Here is a 19,547-nt window from a genome sequence, read left to right on the forward strand (position 1 = left end):
TTATGTAATTCAATTTATAATAAAAATTAAAATTTATAATTATTTAAATCGATATTTATAACTTATTTTTAAAAAAAAATTATTAAAAACATAACCCTCACTATCTTTTCTTTTTAAACTACTGCAAATCTCCCTCTAGCTTCTTGAATTCCTGGATGGCTTTATTTAACCTGGAGGAATCAAACCCCAGTAGTGCTTTAATCCTAGAGGAATCTAAGTCCTTGATAAAACATTATAACACCAAGAAGATTAAAAATTCTAGCCAAAACATACCATGTAATGAGCCTTATTTTATGTGTCAAAACAAAGAATCAACATAACAGAAATATGTAGCACTATCCATCTGTCAGAACAATAAAACGAGAAATTACTGAGTGTACCTAAACCAGCTGGCTGGATTTGCAAGAAGCCAATACAAACATACTAATACAAGTGCATCAGTGGATCGCACCACTTTCAAAACCTGCTTCGAAAAGTGTATTGACTCTTTACATGCAGGGAACATTGGATATCACCTGCTAAAAGATGGAGCGCTTACCATAACAGTCCCTGCTTCCTCACTTGCCACAGTAGGCCCTAAGTCAGCTTCGACCAAACTACAAGTACTTAATAATATATTACTTCTAATCTGGCTATCAGTGCTCAGAAATATGATAATAAATCATAAATCAGATCCACGAGCAACCAAATAACTCCCTCTATAGCTGTCTCCCATCTCACAGTAATAGCGGTATTCCACGTCATCTCAGAAGGAAAAACATACTTTCTTCCAGTACAACATATACACTTCCTCAAAAATGATAGCATTTAAAAAAAAAATACAGTGCAATAATCTATATCTCCTGTGGGGAAAAAAAAATTTAAATGAAAGTTCAGACACATGTAACAAAACATAACCACAAAATACCTCTAATAACGAGGGTAAAGCACAAAAGTAATAGGACTGAAGGCTATAATCCACAAAATTATTTAAAAATATAAATAAAAAGTAAAACACTTACTTCCAAAAACCCAAACCAATTTCAAACCACCAACTATGGTACTGCTTCCCATGGACACCTGCAGAATACAAACATTTTGTCCCAGAAATTCATATATTGCATAACACTGATACATGAAATGACTCGTTGAACATGAGGAACAGAAAATAATCACAAGATTCAGCACTTCCGCAAGTGCATGTACAGGGAAAAAAAAAAGATTGCATTGCCTGGTGCAAAAACTTGTATTCACAAATATTTGAATCGAATCGGCTTTCGCCCATAAAAATGATTGCTATCCCAATTAACTAAAAGGATAACAATATACAACTAATCTACCAAAAGAAAAAAGGAATTGTGTTCCTCTCTACACAAGGGCCAGGAGAGACGATCCTGCACAAACCTCTATATTCGTCTTTCCCCTAAAAAAAGGGGGCCCTTTAAGGAAGGTGGTAATATACAAGATCAGAATGACACATAAAATAACCAATAATGCCTGCCAACACTACTTCAGTTGATTTTTCAACAAGACCAGCAGGAATCAACGTGTATCTGTTTCCATATTCACCAGCTTGATCTGCACAAAACCCCAAAAAATAAATAATGCTATTTTTTCCTATCATAAAAGGACATAAACCTGGCAAAAGAGCAAACAAAAAGGCCAGATGAATACGCACACAACAAATCAGACCAACTTTCATTAAGTACCTTGCAACGTAACGCAACACTTGAAAACAATTCCATTACTATATTCTACATGAGACAAAATTAATGGGGGATCAAAGTTCATGCGCATTTCAGCTGAGAGAAGGGTTGCAACATAGATCCATGAATTATGTATGTACCAGATCAAAATTGGGAGGAAAACCCTGCTGATACCATATCATTATCAGTTACAACTCACATACTATATATAACGTCATCTAATTTGCATGACTGTTCCTTTAGATTCAAATTAGGAAAGAACAAGCTAGAAAGAATTTGGATGGAGGAAAAGATCAAGATGAAAGTTGATGCAGATAGATTTCCTGTTGTAAACTACGAACAGTAGTAACAATAACCTAAACCAGTTGGGCTTGATTATGCTAAGATTGATATCATTGTGCTCAAAATAGAGGGATAATACCTAAGAATTAAACATAACCACATTAGCTCAATGGAAAATTTGTAGTAAAAAGGAACGAAGACATTACAGGTCTAACTGGAGCCAGGCTGCTGATTCTCATCAAAACAAGACCTCAATGTCGAAACAAATTTGACAATAGCCACCATTGTCGCCATGTGGAAAAGGGTCATATTTTAAGTGCTGATATGACCATTGAGGATACTTTATCTACACCAAAATTTTGTTGACTGTATGCCTGATGTGTATAGTGCTGTAATATCACTGTAGTTATTGTAGTTAAATGTCTTGTATCAAGCCTCTGTAAATACAAGGTTTTATATAGGTCAGGTGTGCCAGAATACATTTGCCACAAAATGCTCCTATCTTTAGTCGGTAATGGTTCGGAAAAATCATTTGATGTTTGTAAATAGCAACACTTTCTTTTACCATAAACTCAGAAGCCACATTCCCCCTCCAACAAAATATATATATATATATATATATTAAAAGAACAAAAAATGGATATACTAAAATCAATGCTCGCTATATTTGTGAATACAAGGGCAGGCAAAGTAAACTTAATAAATAAATACCTGAAAATAGCTGCCAAGAGGGCATAAAAATTCCAATCCTGACAATCAACTTGCAGGGTGGTTGCTGTGTCCATTTGATTGTATCATTCCCATTTAGAATGAGGACAGACAAAAAAAATATTCCGCCCTGGCTGAAGATGCTGCAATTATTACTGAGGTTGATGTTGCAAAGTCACATGTTTAGGTGAATGTTAATCTTGGTCCCGTTGATGCTGTTTGTGGGGCTCATGTGGTTGTTGGGATAGAATAGGTTGTGATGACGATTGTTGAATAGGCAGTGGCTGTTGCCGCCGCTGTGCAACTGAATTATGTACATGAGGCATGACAAATGACAACTGCCTAGGCCCTTGCCCTTGACTGATAGTCGGTTGTGGCCCATTTCCCACTGAATTTCTAACAGGTGCTTTCCCCAAGGAACCCACTTGAGTGGCAGGAGTTGGAACATGGGAATCAAATGGCGCTTCTGAGTTTCTCCGCTGAGAAGTCATGGTGGGAATAACTGTTACCACACTAGAAGAATCAACACAACCATGAGTCACAGCAGTGCCTTTACTAATCTGAGAAGCATTAATTTCAGCAGGCTGATCCGCCTGAGTTGAGTCAGGTTGAGGCTTGCTTGATGACTCACAATGCAATTGACAAGTCCGTTGCAACATTCTCTGCGCATTTTGAGTTTGATTCATTTTATTAGATTGTAGCTGAGATTGTTGCTGACGCTGGGGCTTATCAGCAGAAGAAAGAACAGCTGATGAGACAGCTGTCTTTGGAGATGAAATTACATGACCTGATCGGACTGGTGGAACCTGGCCTTGAGTACTATTATCAGGTGATGCCATTGGCTGAAGTTGCTTTGATGAAGTGTTTGTTGGTCCTGAATTTAAGTTCTGCTGTAACTGGGAATGATTTGAAGAAAGAGCAGGACCCAATGGCTTTGACGGTTGAGTAGGATTTAAGTTAGAAACAGGCTTTATGTGTTGAACTCGTATCATGTGTGTAATTTGGTCCCCTTTGTCAGCAGTTTGACTTGTTGGAGGCACAGATAATCCACTGACATGAGAAGAATCTATAGAGATATTCTGTTGGACTGAGATGCTTCCTCTTCCTATGCCTTTCACAAGTTTAGCCTGCTGTTGAGACGGTGGATGCTGCCGCTGATTAGGATGCTGCCTACCAGATTGTTGATGCTGCTGCTGCTGAGGTGGCCGTTGCCTTTGCTTCACTGCTTGATTGTTCAATCCACTAGCACCAGGATTCCTGCTGAATCCATGTGCCATGTGATGTTTCTGCTGTTGGTGCAGAGATGACATGGGAGTCAAAGGGGATGAAGGCGTCACTGGAGAATGAATCACTTGTTGAGATGAATTTTGAGACTGGACGGGGGTATTATTTTGCAGAGATGATGACATGGGAAGTTCAGACTGTGCCTGAGCATGTGGCCTCAGAGCATTTGGTGCAGTAAACTGTTGCTGCTGCTGAGGATATCGCTGCTGATGTAACTGTCTTTCCTTTGCCAGTCGCATTGCATAGGCTTGCTGCTGCGGATGAGCAGAATGGTTTGGACCTTGAGGATGAGAATGAGGACTGCTAAGATGTGACTGTTGTTGGGACAACTGATGTGGCTGCTGAACTTGCCCTGGGTATGGCTGAGCAGGTGTTGGAGCAGTCTGATTACTAAAGGAAGAACTCAACCCACTGAAAGCTGAAATACCTTGGCTATTCCCTTGAGTGACCTGCATCTGAATCTCTGGAATCACCACTTGCCTTTGATGTTCTGGATTATGTCCAGGCTAGTGACCAGGCAAAAGTTATTAGTCAAAATTGTAATGGATTTACAACATGTGTCAACAAAAGAAAGAAAAAATAATAGTAAAAATGACTGATGTTAAATTTATTAACAAGTACCAAGGAAGCCATTTAAGATACGTCAATGAATAGATGCTGAGTTGGATGGAGTAAGAACTTTATAGTCATAATTCCACCAATGAAATTAAACCCCAAAAAAATCAAACTAGAGCACCCCTCACCCTTATCATATGTGTCTCATGAGGTCTCAGCATCGAATTGCCTTGTCCAGAATTAACTCCAGAGTGTTTGTTTACAGGGCTTGGCATCCCCGTCATATTAGAGGCAAGCATGCTCCCAGAACTCACCATAGGCGATGATGCCATTCCTTGAAACCCTGATCTTGACAGTCCCATATTTCTATTAATCCCACCAATCACACCCACGCCATTTCCACTAGGAAACATGTGCACACTACGTTCACTTACAGAAAGAGATCCAGGAATAGACATGCTAGGCTGCCGAATATTTCGGCCAGACAACATTTGATTATATTGTTGAATTCTTTGCTGCTCATCAAATGACAAAGGTGAAGTTCTTGGAACCCCATATCTGTTGTCACAGAAAAAATAGTAAGTACACATCAATTTGGGTTGTGAAACTAATGCGACACATTTATAGTTGCAAAGCAAGAATCTCCAGCTGTAATAAGATCATACCTAGCAGAAGCAGCAGCTGGACCAGATGGTGAAGACAAATTATTACCAGGAACCATACCAGAAGACCCTGAAAGTGCAGGACTTGCCCCTGATGTAGGAAGTGCTGACATCACAGAACCTTGATTTGGTAGTAGCAAACCACCACCACCATAAGAACCTTGATACCCAAGGGAAAGGGAGTCTGCTGCTGGTGCATTTATGTCACAAAGATCAAGCGGCCTTCACCAAGAAATCAGAAAGTTAAAAAACTTATGCCAAATGAAATAGAAAAAGAAAAAGAAAAAAAGGAAACCAAAAATGTGAAAATCACAATGTGAAACTAAATCCAACAAGATGAGCTAAGTAGGCAATGGAATAGAAAGTGAAATGGAGGTTAAACTGATGTTGGATGTGGGCCTTTAGTCTTATGGGGCCTAGACCCACAAAACACAACTCAGTTTTCCTTTTAGGCTAATAACGTTAATTTTCCTTTTATATTTAGTTTTATCATTATTAGATTAGATTTTATAGAGAGAATTGAGGGATCCAAATTGGATTATTTTCTCCCTCCCTCATCAATGTATGTATCGTGTTTTTGTCAAAGAAATACAAGAAATTATTCAGTAAATAATTTCATGGTATAAGAGCAAACATCTTGGCCCCCTCATCTTTTTCTTCTTCTATAGTATTTGGTACGATGTCGTTCATAGATGCCTCAACAAACCAGCCACCACAGGCACTCTAAATTGGCAATGGAAACAAGAACTCAACTGGTGATTGCAACGGGAGGGAGTACTGGGCTGAATGGTGCGACTGATGGCAAAGGATCGAAGGGTGTGTTTGGTGGCACAGGGTCAAAGGGTCCAACTCTCTTCCCTAGAACAAGAGCATTAGTGACTGAGGTAGTTTCTCATATTGCAATTACTCATCGATTCAATGGAAACAACTACCTACAAAGGTCCCGAAATGTTCTATGGCTGTATGAGGGAGAAACAAAGGGAAATCTTTAACAGGTATTCCTTCTCCACCACCTGCTGATGATACCCAGTATGAAGTCTGAGTTGCTGAAGAAAATATGGTAATGATGTGGCTCGTGAACTCCAAGACAGTGGAGATCAGTAAGAATTACCTGCTCGCAACCACCACCAAAGAAATATGGGAGTCAACAAAGAATACTTGCTTGGTTAGAGAAAATTCTGCCACCATATTCCAGGTAAAACGTTCCCTTACAAGTCTGTAACTAAGTATTATACTAGTCTAATGAAATTCTGGCAGCAAATCAATCTCTATGAGATCCATGAGCAGTCTTGTCACAGGGATGGGATTTATTACAGAAAACTAATTGATCAAGACAGGTGTTATGATTTCCTGTTGGGCCTCAATGACCCCTTTCAGGATATCCACGGTCAAATAATGAGCATGATGCCTATTCCTACACTGGAAGAGACCTTCAATATGGTCCGATGTGAGGAGAGCAGAAAAATACTAACTCAAAGATCCATGACAGCTACTTCTCTTCTAAATAATGCTTCTGCACTTGCTGTCCGTGGAGCTCAAGGAGATATGAAGGGCAAAAGACCTGGAAAATGGTATGATCACTGCAATAAGGGCGGACACACCAAGGACATTTGCTGGAAATTACATGGCAAGCCTCCAAATTCAAAAGAAAAGCCTAAAAATTAAGGTATGGGGCCTATGGTTGGTACAGCAGAACCTGAAAATGGATCTTTAAGTACTGAAGCGTTGTCCATTCACCGAAAATCCTAGAGAAGCACACTTCTTTCAACTGCAACTAACGTAAGTGAGGCAACACACCCTTCTGTAACCTTGGCACAATTAAGCACTGCCCTTACTAATACTCTTAGTGGGATAGCTAACCCAAAAAATATTTGGGTGGTGGATTCAGATGCTACTGATCATATAACAGGTTTCAAAGAACTATTTGCTGAATTTAATGAATATTCTAAGCATAAATATGTTGAAAAAGCTAATGATGAATCTGCAAAAATCATGGGTACTGGAACTATAATTATTTCTAAACATATTATCTCAAATAACATTTTCTATGTTCCTACTATTAATTGCAATTTGTTGTCTATAAGTTGCATTGTCACCCGCTTGGTGGTTTTTGACAAAAATGGTTGTGAATTTCAGGACTTGGCCTTGGGAAAGAAGATTGGCAATGCTAAGGAATGGAGTGGGCTCTACTAAATCTATGGATCTCCATCTAAGAATAATCGTGCCATTTGTTCAGTCATGACCAGTGCAGACTTTACTTTATGGAACTCTAGGTTATGCCACCCGAGCCTCCAATATATGAAATTTCTATTTCCTAGCATCAACAGTAAAACAATCTCTGAATTTCATTATGATACTTGCAATTTTCCTAAGCAAATCTGAAACTCTTTCCCCACCAATTCTTATACTCCAACTCACCCTTTCTCCCATATCCATAGTAATGTATGGGGTCCATCAAAATTTGAAACAAACTCAAAGTCTAAATGGTTTGTTACATTCATAGAAATTTGAAGCATTCAGAAGCAAGTTGGGAACGATCAACATCTACTCACCAACTTGAAGGAGAGTGTTGGATGTGGACCTTCAGTCTTATTGGGCCTAGACCCACAAAACCCAGTTTTCCTTTTAGTTTTCCTTTTAGGCTGATAATGTTAACTTTCCTTTTATATTCTGCAATTAGTTTTATCATTATTAGATTAGATTTTATAGAGAGAATTGAGGGATCCAAATCAGATTGTTCTCTCCCTCCCCCATCTATATATGTATTCCGTTTTTATCAGAGAAATACAAGAAATTATTCAGCATATAATTTCAACTGACATCAATTACTGTTGGACGTCAAAGGAGATCATAATTTCTCCTGCAAAATTATTAGTAATTTTTCTCCTAATTATTAGCCTATTTTATTATTTTGTCTACTCAAACATCATCATTATGCTTCTATTACTTTTACCTGTTTTGTGGCTAGTTTGGACGGATTAGATTGGAGGTTTGTCTCCTTTCATTCTCTATATATTTTATCACTTCTCATTCAATAAAATTTGAATTCAGAGTTCAAATTCTCTGAACTTCCACAATTATTGCTTAAAAACTAAACTAAAATAAAATAAAATAAAACTTACGTTAAAAGACCTCCATTCAGGTTGTTTGGGAAGACTTGGGAAAGAGCAATGACATGTGAGTTATGGACACTCGTTATTTGTTTTACATCCTGATTATCATTCTGCATTAAAACAGAAAACCTCAAATTAGAAGAATCAAATTATGAGACTTAGAGGGATAAAAGGACAACAAAGTTGTCTTTCCAAGTCCTCCACTGCCCCAAAGCTGCTCAGAACTACAAGCTCATAATTACAAATGATCAGATGACGCATCAATTACTTAATCTTATCATAGATCAACAGGGCACTACCAAAGAAACTCAAATGGAAAAATTCCACGATCACTTTTGTTCACAGCATGTACTGTTTGGTATACAGGAAAAAACTGGTAAATACTTATGAAGAAAATTAAGGAATTCCAGTTCCTTTCAAGGCAGATAATAGCCTGCATGCTACTTAACCACAAGATCATGTAATAGACACTGAATAATATCTTGCACCATCTCTATCCCCAGCAATCACAAGAAAACATAAAATATAGATTATATCCAAATAACAATATGCAGCACATGATTATCATAGCCACACCTCCCCTAGGATTAGTTATTACAAACGATCTAACATGATTATGCAGAACATAATCAAAACACTCAACTTAACCAACCACAAGGGAGCAACCTAAAGCATGATTAAGTGAGCAGAGTCTATCATTGTAATATAAATCAAGACCCATTAGAAGCAATAAGGATAGAAAATATTTGAAATTTAATAATAAAAGATGATAAAAGGTGTAAATGTTGGCAAGGAAAAGAAGTCCCAGTGTCATAACAACTAAACCTGATTCAGGTGGTATTTTTGTCCAATCTTAATAATTTTCTCAAAATGAGACTTGATGGTGTCCTCCTCCATAGGCCCTTGCAAACGCTGAAACAACTGTCTAGCACTGCCCTGCAAAAGTTAGAACAAATCTAATCAATCAAAACCTCAAAGCTAAGGTAGTTACGTTCAATACACATAGTTTCACCATTGCATATTAAATAATTGTTAATTAGAAAAAATGAAATTTGATAATAGATTCCTGCCTTTGGAATTCCAGGTAATGTGTATGGATAAGACTGAGAAGACCCTGAATCTTCAGCACTATCTGCACCATCCCCAGCACTTTTATCCATTAAGACCCTATGACGCTCTTTGCACTCTTTTGGTTCCCGAAAGATATACTAGAAATGTCACAAATTTTTATCAAGTAAGTGAAGAATCCATTATAGAACAATGATCCAAATAAAATTAAACTAAATAAGAAACTTCAACAGTCAAAGCTTCTAAATCATGAAAAAAGGAAGGGGGGAGGAATATGACATCTCCTTTTGACCTGGCAGCATAGTCAATATTGGCAATTGCTGAAATCTTGTTCCTAAATATTACATATCGAAGCCCTATCACTTGCCATGCTGGATCAAGGGCAAGTAGCGTGAGAAAACATTCCAGGATGAACATTTTTCAGAGGGTAAAGGACCGTCGCCCTTTCATTTATACTGTATCTAGTCAAAACCACAAAAGGAAAATGATGCTTGAAATTTCACTTAATCAAGTCATTCTATAAACCCCTAGTCCCCAAAATGACATGGTTAATTTTCTTTTAAAAAAAAAAATCATCACATTTCATTTCAACAATATATCTTTAAATTAGTAGAAGAAAAATTAACATGACGCACACCCCTATAATCTTAATTTGCTTCAAAACCAAGTGACATGGATTGATTTTCTTCAAAACAGAGAAAACAAAATGAATCTAAGTATACATTTCAACAATAAATCTTTACAGTACTATAGATCTTCCCTCCATATGCAAGATTATTCATATATCATCACTACCTTGAACTGGAGTGTACTATTGATTGCATCACTCACAAGCTCCCAGTTTGGACCCATATCATGCACCAACACAACAAGGGCCTGCAACAGAAAATAGAGGAAAGCCCTTTTTAGATTAGTCCTTTTGAAAGATCATAGAACCTACACTAATTATACAAAAATTGGACAAAAGAAAGTCCAATACAGCTGAGGAACAACAAACAACCTGGTCTTCAAACAGCGACCAAGGACCTCCAGAACCTAACTGTCCAGCAGATATCTAAATGAAAAACAAATAAGCAATTCAGCAAAATCATAGCAAGAGAAATTGCCTGAAGATAACCCCCTAGGTCAACATCAAAGTTACCTTCAAAGTTTTAGCTTTCCGGCCCGTTATGATTTTAATAGATTTACTGAGATTGGACATGTTACTCATTTGTGATGCAGCAGGGGAGGGAATAGAATTAGCCATTGGACTAATATTGTCAAAAGTGTTATCAAATGATTGCTTAGCTATCTTTGGCTTCTTGGCATTATGTTGTCTATACAAACCTATAAACAGGACAGTTGAATGTGTAAAGAGCAAAGAATACTAATCATGAACAAAAAAGATTTGCAAACTATAACAGATAACAAGGTGAAATACCATTAGATTCAAAATGATGATCATCCAATCTCTTCTTGGAAAGATCCCTCTGCATTGACAAGAGAACACGTTATGACTAAATTAGAAAATATTAATATTAACTCAGATGAGTGAAGAATGGACTAAAAAGAAAAGCATTTAAAAAAATGACTACAATAACAGTGACAAAGAAATTGACTGTCATAGTCAAAATGTATTTTATTATGCTTTTCAATTTTTCTAAATATTTAACTTGGATAAAATAGGAAGGTATACTCATCGACTTCTCAAAACAATGTGCTCCCTAAAATCAAACTTCGCCCCAGTGAATTTGCATATGTAACTAAAAGTAAAAAGGTAGAGGAAGAGAGCAGAGAGAGAGGCCAAAATCAACTTCTAACAATCTATTCGAAGTCCAAGCACACCATTCTACAATCTATAAAACCAGCATCAATAATCCCAGTATCTTAGAAAATAGCTTTACAAAATAGAGTCAACATTTAATAGTTATAAACTGTTGATCTAACGCTGATCTAATAACATACTCCCTATTAATGTCAAACAGCCAGAAGTTTTGATTTGGTTTCATGACCTCCCAAGAGCAACACTGATATCATGGCAAGGAATTTTATTATATACAGGAACTACCTGTTCATTTAGAACAACAGAATCCAACTGCCATCTCTGATCATATGCAGAAACCTGCAGACATGCTTGTTAAGCAACTAAAGCTGAAGTACGTATGAAAGTTTGTTTATACATTATAAAAAAATCTACACATCTCTAAAAGTATGCCTTGGAGTTACATGAAAATGAGAAAATCCAAAACGATGATTACCAGATTCTTTGCCTTCTTCTTTGGTTTAAAAGATATTTCTACACAATCAGAAGGTAACTGCTTCTCTAGGTCTTCAACTGACTCACATCCATACTTTTCAGGATCTGCAATCCGCTATGTAAAGTACTCTGGTCATCCTGAAAGGAACTGGTATCTCCGCTTGAAGCATCTGCCTTAGTTAGAGCCTGCATGGTCCCAGTGACCATGAAAGGATTCACAACTCTCTGCCTAGAAACCATACGCTTGCGTTTTCGTTTTGTTGGTACTGACCCAACATTTAAACTACCAGGCCTTCTTCCAAATAGCGTGGATGGCTGAGTTCCAACAGTATACTTATCACAGGACCCTGGAGCATGAGACTTCATATTTCTATTTTTCTTCTGCGCATGCAAGTAATAAGTGCAGGTCTCTCCTTCATCCTCATAACATGCAATCTCTTCAGAACCAGCCTCTACATTTAAATTAAAGTAGAAAACTGTAACAAGTGCACAACTGGTCAAGAATGCATTCCCGTATTAAATAATATATATTGATGGAAACCACTGACTATTCAGATTAGTTTTTCTGTTATTATTTGGGCATTTTCCCATTATTTGTTGCTTATTATCTTTTCTGTTATCATTTTGGCCAGATAGGATTAGCTAACTGGTCCTACTAAAGTGACCAGATATCCAGGAGGAAACTGATCTAAATTAGTTAAGAATCTTCCATTAATACGTAAGCCACCAATTGAATGAATGAATAATTCACAGGATCACAAGTTATGACCTTTGTTCCACATTTATAGTCCCAACATTACCTGCTGCAGGATCATACAAAGATGTCTCAACTTCCTCTTGAATGCCACTCCCAGTTCTCTGGAAAAACCATAAATTAATTAGCCCTAATGAGAGCAATCAAAGGCTAAATGATGATTAGGCACAATCACATTGATAATATATGAGAAACAAACATTGTCCCTGCAAAAATTCTCTAAATGCTTGTTATCTTTAACCAACAAGACTAAAATGTGATTCCCAGCAACTCTATGATCTAAACCACTCGAGAGTAGAAAACGCAATAAATGGAACATCTATAATCATAATTTTACCTCGAACTGTAGAAAATGGTATTCAACAGATTTTCTATATGCATGAATTGCCATAGGAGGAACTGTATAGAAAAGATTTTCCTGTCAAATCAAAATGAAATGGAAAGAGTTACTTGCTTAAATCCATGAAATGAATAAAAATACAAAAAAAAAAAATCCACCTAAATCATCTACTAAGCCATCCAATAGATAAAGCAGTCTCATCTAATGGGAATCAACTACAACATTTGATAAAACTAGCATGCCAGTGCCAAAATAAAGGTGATGGAGAGAAAAAGAGTAAGAGAGATGGGTCACTAACATCAACATTAACATGTTAACCAAATACTTATAAGCTAACTTGGCCCATACTTCAGTAAGAAGCTCTTCCCATGACATGTCCATGTCGCCAGATACTGACATCCTTTCAGGTGTCTTCATTGAGTCTGTTTGAGAGGAAATTCCAAGGGAGCTGTTATACTTCAAAAATCTCAAAGCATATGCTTGCAATTTAAGTGCCACAATTTTTCTGGGAGATTGTCCCTCCAAGCCTTTGCTTGTCTCCTGGCAAGTGGCAACCAAACATTATAACATCAGTAAAAAAAATTAGGTCACAATACAAAACAGTACAGAAAGCAAAAGATATACAATTTTCTCTAGATGCATCCCTGTTATAAGCATAACATAATATTCTTTCCCATTATAGTATCATTCAACAATTCTGAACCTCTGATGCATCCAGTTACAGTGCACAAAACAGGCTAACATCAAGCAAATGAACATATCAGAAAAAGTTGATAATAGTGCAACACAGGGAGGCAAAACAGTAATATGCACAGCCAATATATCGTCTGCAAACAATGAAAGGTAAGGATAGAAACTTTTCAAGTAAGATTGTAATTTTCAATTCAGAAATAGTCACCAGTTGTAAATGATACGAGAACATAAAGCATAATCAAACTAATTTGAGGTGTTAAGGTTTAGAACCATTAAATAGCTAAGAATAACAAAGATCAACAAATCAACCAGATCCATAAAATTTGGCAAAGGTCAACAAGTCAACAACGTCATTGTATGAATGAAAAAAGGTTTTATATGCCAATTAGATGATATTGATTAAGTGGCTTGACATAGAATTATCTGACTCCTACCCAAATAATGTTCAGATGATAGCTAAATTAAATTTAAAAAGAATTGTATAACAGAAGTCATATCACCAAATTGACCAACCCAAAGCAGTGGCAAACAGAGAAGGTCTGAGAAATTTTCTTTCTTTTCTTTTCTTTTTTCTTTTTTGGTCATGGATAAAGTGAAAGGTTCAAGCGAACAACCAGCATCACGTTGGAATCTCTGTTCTTGTCACTAGAAGCTTCATTTGAATAAACTTTCCCAGATTCCAGTGAAGAACCCATGTCTTTATAGCTAGGATCATCATTATCCACAAAGTGCTCAACCGAATGCCAAAACTTCATGACAGCCTTTGCCATGCTGTGAGCCAAATTTGTTGACTCCCAAGGTTTGTTTTGTTTGCCATATCTTATTTGATATGTAAAAACAGCTTGACGACACAATTGGGCAGCAACAGTTGTCTTCCAAAGACGCTCCTACAAACACATTCAATAAACAGAGATCAAAATTCAAAATATAAAAATGGCAAGACATAAATTTGCCAATCCAAAATCCAAAAGACCCTAATATAGCAAGGGGGAGAGATGGGAATCTCTAGTAGATTTAGTTATTTGAACCTGTGCAAAATCATTTGCCAACCATGCCATTTCCTCAAGGACAAAACCCCAATGAGATATTTTCTGGTTTTCTGAAGGCAATTTCTGAATTGATAATTCTGCAATCCTCCTGCGCTTGGCCTATTTATCATTGCCATATAACGTCAGAACTTTTGATGCTTACACAAAACAAAAATAAGAACTCCAAAAAATTGACAAATAGCAGATCGTTGATCACAAGAAATCAAGACCAAAAAAAAGACCTCTATGATCCGAGCCTCTTCCAAAATAAAATCTTCATTGGCCTTGTCTGCCGACTTCAAGTGACTAGAACATGGTCCACAGTCAGAGGCAGCACCATTAGCCTTTTCTGCCAGAGCAGCCTGAGGTTCTGAAATTGACACACCCATAGGACCAGAATGTCTTACACAGCCACTGTCTTTGATGGAGCAACAATGATCCACCATGACACCACTTCCTTTATCAGTCTTTGATGTAGTATTAGCATCATGCTGCACTTCCTTTCTATTGCAAGAATCATTACTGCTAACATGCACATCTTCCTCATCCTTAACGATATTAATAGTACCACAATGGTTTTGACAACCAGCATCATGATTATAGCTAGCAATAGCATTACTTTCACCATTGTTGGTCTTGTTATTTTCTTTTACAACTTCAAGAGTTAAATTTAGTTTCTTCTCAAATTCTGCTGCCTGATTTACATCACTTCCATCAGCATCAACATTCTTTATACCAGTATGTATGTCATTATCATTATTTACATATCTAACTAGGCATGTTTGGGTGCAAGAAGACTCTGAATCAAAATTTTTCATGCCTAGTACACTTGTCCGATCTACTTTTATGTTGCCAAAGCCATTGGGTTGACCAGAACAAATTTCATTCTGACATTTTGTAGTATCAGTGAAAGGGGGAGGCTCATGGTCATCTGAAACTGCCAGTTCCTTGGACTCAACCACATTAGCCTCCCTTGAAGCCACAACAACTGAGTTTTGTGCAGTATCATCTTGAGAAGGTAAAACACATTTATCTTCCTTAACACTAATGCTGCTATTACCTGTTTGATTTGTTCGTACATGATCCAAGTCATTTTCCAAATCCTTAGAAACCACATCACCATTTAAACTAGCAGGCTTTGGCTTGGAAGCAGAAGACAAGTTGTGAACTTTTTGGCTGTTTGCCTCAGATGTTAACCCCTTCCCATCTCTTGAAGCCCCGCGAGGACCATGATTTGGTCGGGACCTATTCCTTCGAGCATAAGGGCGGAAAATAGCAGAATCTTCTGACTCCTTAGCATTTTGACTCCCCCCAATTTTAGAAGAGTGTTCCGATGGGGCAACATGATTCCTTCTATTCAAATGTAGAGTCCTCCGTTTACTTTCAGTTGACGCATTCTCTCGATCAAAAAGTAAGAGATTATCAGCAGTATTAGGTTCATTAATCAAAGGAGCCACTGGTCTAGCACTGCTATCAACTGAGTCACCATGAGGGGAGGCAGCCAATGCAAAACTACCTTTTGCTTCACTGACATCATAATATAAGAAGCGAGCAGGAGAAAGACGCAAGATATATCAATAGGCAAATTATACACAGAAGAGGTTCATAAACAAATAGATCATAGGCCAAGATGGGGGGAAAACAGCCAACCTTGTCACGAATTGCTCATGACGTTGGTCAGTGAGTGAAGTAGACTGGACGCTAACTGAAGCAGCATTCCCAAACTTGAAGTCCAGGGGATTTCCACCCTGCACACAAAGGATAAGTCCCCATCATTTAAATAGAAAAATTTGGAAACATAGGCTCAATGGATCAAAACACCATACTTTTTCAAGAAATTCTAGCTCCCTTCTTCTTTCCTCACGGACATCACACTCCTGTCTGTTATCAACATTTAACAGTTACTATTTCAGCATCAAAATAAAATTAAGCTAAAAATTACTCAAATGATGAACCACACAATAGGATCTCCCCATCACCTGAGTTCTGCTTGAGCTTTCTCAACTGCTGCTTGGTGAGAAGTTTTCAAACCTTTACCAGTTCTGCAGTCAACAACTCCTCCCATGGAATCAACCTCAGCATTTACAAGGAATGTGGGGCCTGAGTTACATCCATGCATTCCCACCGCTATTGTCCATAAGCTTCACCTTCCATCTATTACTGAATCTGCCCATTTATTAAGACATAGGATAAAGAAAGCCACAAGCTATAAGTCCATATATAAAAACAACACCTAATTATATAGAAACCTCATGGAAATATTAAGGCACAAAAGCTCCCATTTCAGCCAAACATTAGAATGTGAGCACTACTAGTACTCATCATTTGATATCAACCAAACATCATCTGAAATATGAAATTCACTCCAAAATAAGAAGCATAACATTTGCACGCGCTTTTCAGCAAGGTTTGATCACTATAAGAAAAATCCCCTTCCAAAAATAAAACAGTGAACTCTCTGCACAACTCAACTGTAAAAGTATGAAATCCAAAAGACCACCCGCACTTTATGGCTGCAATGCTTGCAAACCACATTTATTGTCCAGCAAAGTGATGTTGTCACTATATCAGCAATATTGTGGCCACATCACAAAATGTGATCTGCAATAAACAACCATGCCTGGAAAATAACATGGGTTGCAATGTTTCTGCAGGCTGAATATAAAAGAAGCAAACGGGAAGAAAACCAGAAAATTATGCACATATTATTTATAAAGAAAATTTCTATGTAAGTAAATTTTCACCAAGAAACATGAAAAATATTGAAGGATCACAGAGCTTTTATGTTACTTATTGATATGTTTTCAATGCATAAGTAAACTTTGGTTTTAAAAAAGCCCTTTACTACTCATACTTATTAAATAATGCTATATCAAAAGAGTATGGTCTACTTACATGCACTTAAATTTCAAAGAAATGCATTTTTCAAGTAAAGTTTATACTACATCTATATAAATGAATCTATAGAAAGCCAAATGGCTTATGAAAAGTAACAACATAGCTTCTCTTGAAATCCATGCTTTTGTCCCCTCTCTTTTATTTTTTTTTTTAAATAATTCTCGCTTTTACCTTTTGCACAACACATTAATTACATTTTTTAAATTTTAATTGTGATTTTCTCTCCAATTTTTTTCAATTTTTCTTTCAAGTATTACATTCCCTCAAATTATTATCTATCCTGTGCAAGGCAGAGGACAAAATCTATCTAGTTAGATATAATTTTTCGAAAATAAAGTCAAATTCAAAGGAAAAACCAATATTAAATAATTCAAACATTCTTTAAAAAAGGAAATTTTTTAATATGAAAAATAGGTTAGTCAACATTTATTGCACAGATAAAACTTTCACCGTTCCAAAATGTTCACCCAATTATAGGGACCTTTCCTCGCCCCAAAAATGAAATTAGGATACCTTTAAATGGAAAGTAGCAATCCTAACCTAGAGGGGACAGAATATTCTTTGAAAGCCTTGATAATGGTAGGCTTTTGATACATATATTTAGAGTAGAATCAAATGTTTAGTTTCAGATGCACCATAAGAATAATTCATAAACCAGATAATACTGATGCTATTTTACCAAACATTTAACCGGCAGTTTTATGCTTTGGCATGCCAGTGAAAACATCCTTAGGCCCTATAAACTAACCATTTTCTACAAATAAATAATTATTTTCATAAAGTTTTTCTGTAAACAATTAAATCAATTAGATATTAACTCTTCCATGAAAATTCAAACTCAGAGCTTCTTTTAAAAATTTAAAGGATCAACTTTCTTAAATTGCTTCAAAGTTGAGAAACTCTACATAATCCAAATAGCAATTACGTATAGTGGAGATGTAACCAAAGTAAGAAAAGAGAAATCCCAACCGTTCAGCAGGCAAAGGGTCCTCATCATAAAATCAAATTCACACGATTTTTCCTCTCTAGTTTCTGCAACTAACTGAAAGGACGTCCGTAACTCAGAAGGTTATGTCATTTAATTACCATGTTAAAATATCTACAGTCGTACAGAAGCCGAAATGAATGACCAGACAGAAGTTGTGCACTTCCACGACACATATGCAGAAGGGGGGCAAGGAATACTTAGTAATTAATACCTAAATTACAAGTCAGTATACTTATTGATACGTAAGTTGGTCAACTATTGCAATTGGCATGAATGAAGGTCGCCTCCAATGATTTGCCTCCAAAATTTCAAACAGTTGTCACTTATCACTAACCATACGTTTATGCTTCAAATTACTTGATTACCACTTAAAGGACGCATTCTACTTTGTTTCCCAATAAGGTCAGACACATTTCCGCCATTCATGGACGCATTAATGCCACAAACCCATAAACAGACACAAATTCCAGCAAAAACCCGTAGGCATTCCATCACAATGTATAGGACAGTCTCAATGAAAAACAGTTTGGCATAAATCGCCCAAGAAATTGATGAGCTAATGATAAACGTTTTCACGAATTCCCAAATTGATGAGTCTAGGGTTTCCCAAATACACCAAACGCCAAAACAAGAGCAATCAAGACAAGAAAAATACCCGGGAATACACAAGAGTCGCGAAATTGGAAGCCTGGGCACTGCTAGTGACAACTTGAAGGCGTCTATCCCTGAATTTTCTCTCTCCTAGGGTTTTGGAAGAGGGCCCTTGTCAGTGGGAATAACACGAATTTGACCTAAAAACTAACATTTCACATCAAATGATCGCCATTAAAGCGTTTCTCAATGTTGGCGCGGAATCCAATCTCCCCAATTAGGTTGTCTTAAACAAATCTTGTAAGAATTTCGCAAAGAACTGATTTTGTTTCTTACATCTCCAACTAGTTAGTTCATCGTGCGGCGTAGAAGGACCATGCGACTTCTGCGATAGTGGGCTGGGCATGAAGACGACGATGACGATCAAGAGGGCTTCACAGATCAAACAATTTGGAGGCTCGCTTTGGGCTTTTATTACGTAATATTTATATTTCTGAAATCTAGCAGGTTCAGCTTTCAGACAACCTAGTGGCATATAAACATCTCGTTTGTAATCTCAAATTATTAAAGCATGTCGCTCTAATTTAAAAGAAAATTCAGCTTGCATTTTGTGATTGATTGAGTGTCTTTTATTATGGTGATTAATTAATAAATCATTTTTC

At 36.9% G+C, this 19,547-nt stretch overlaps 1 protein-coding gene across 1 annotated transcript; it reads right to left on the bottom strand.

Annotated features, from left to right (window-relative positions):
• Window positions 1-1,182: 1,182 nt before the first annotated feature.
• On the bottom strand, window positions 1,183-19,326 carry LOC129287650 (chromatin modification-related protein EAF1 B-like). The gene is given in 25 exon segments (XM_054923873.1): window positions 1,183-1,557; window positions 2,174-2,404; window positions 2,679-4,465; window positions 4,703-5,072; window positions 5,180-5,398; window positions 8,299-8,399; window positions 9,115-9,225; window positions 9,360-9,497; window positions 10,153-10,233; window positions 10,358-10,411; window positions 10,499-10,683; window positions 10,778-10,826; window positions 11,405-11,458; window positions 11,595-11,672; window positions 11,675-12,045; window positions 12,394-12,451; window positions 12,685-12,765; window positions 13,036-13,227; window positions 13,995-14,267; window positions 14,409-14,528; window positions 14,651-15,935; window positions 16,059-16,156; window positions 16,235-16,289; window positions 16,388-16,574; window positions 18,950-19,326. Coding segments are annotated over 22 exon segments (5,709 nt in total). The 5' UTR covers window positions 16,528-16,574; window positions 18,950-19,326; the 3' UTR covers window positions 1,183-1,557; window positions 2,174-2,404; window positions 2,679-2,869.
• Between the last annotated feature and the right edge of the window lie 221 nt (window positions 19,327-19,547).

This window comes from Prosopis cineraria, unplaced genomic scaffold, assembly GCF_029017545.1.
Source record: "Prosopis cineraria cultivar Desert tree isolate PC_DT_omini unplaced genomic scaffold, ASM2901754v1 PC12, whole genome shotgun sequence".
NCBI lineage: Eukaryota > Viridiplantae > Streptophyta > Magnoliopsida > Fabales > Fabaceae > Prosopis > Prosopis cineraria.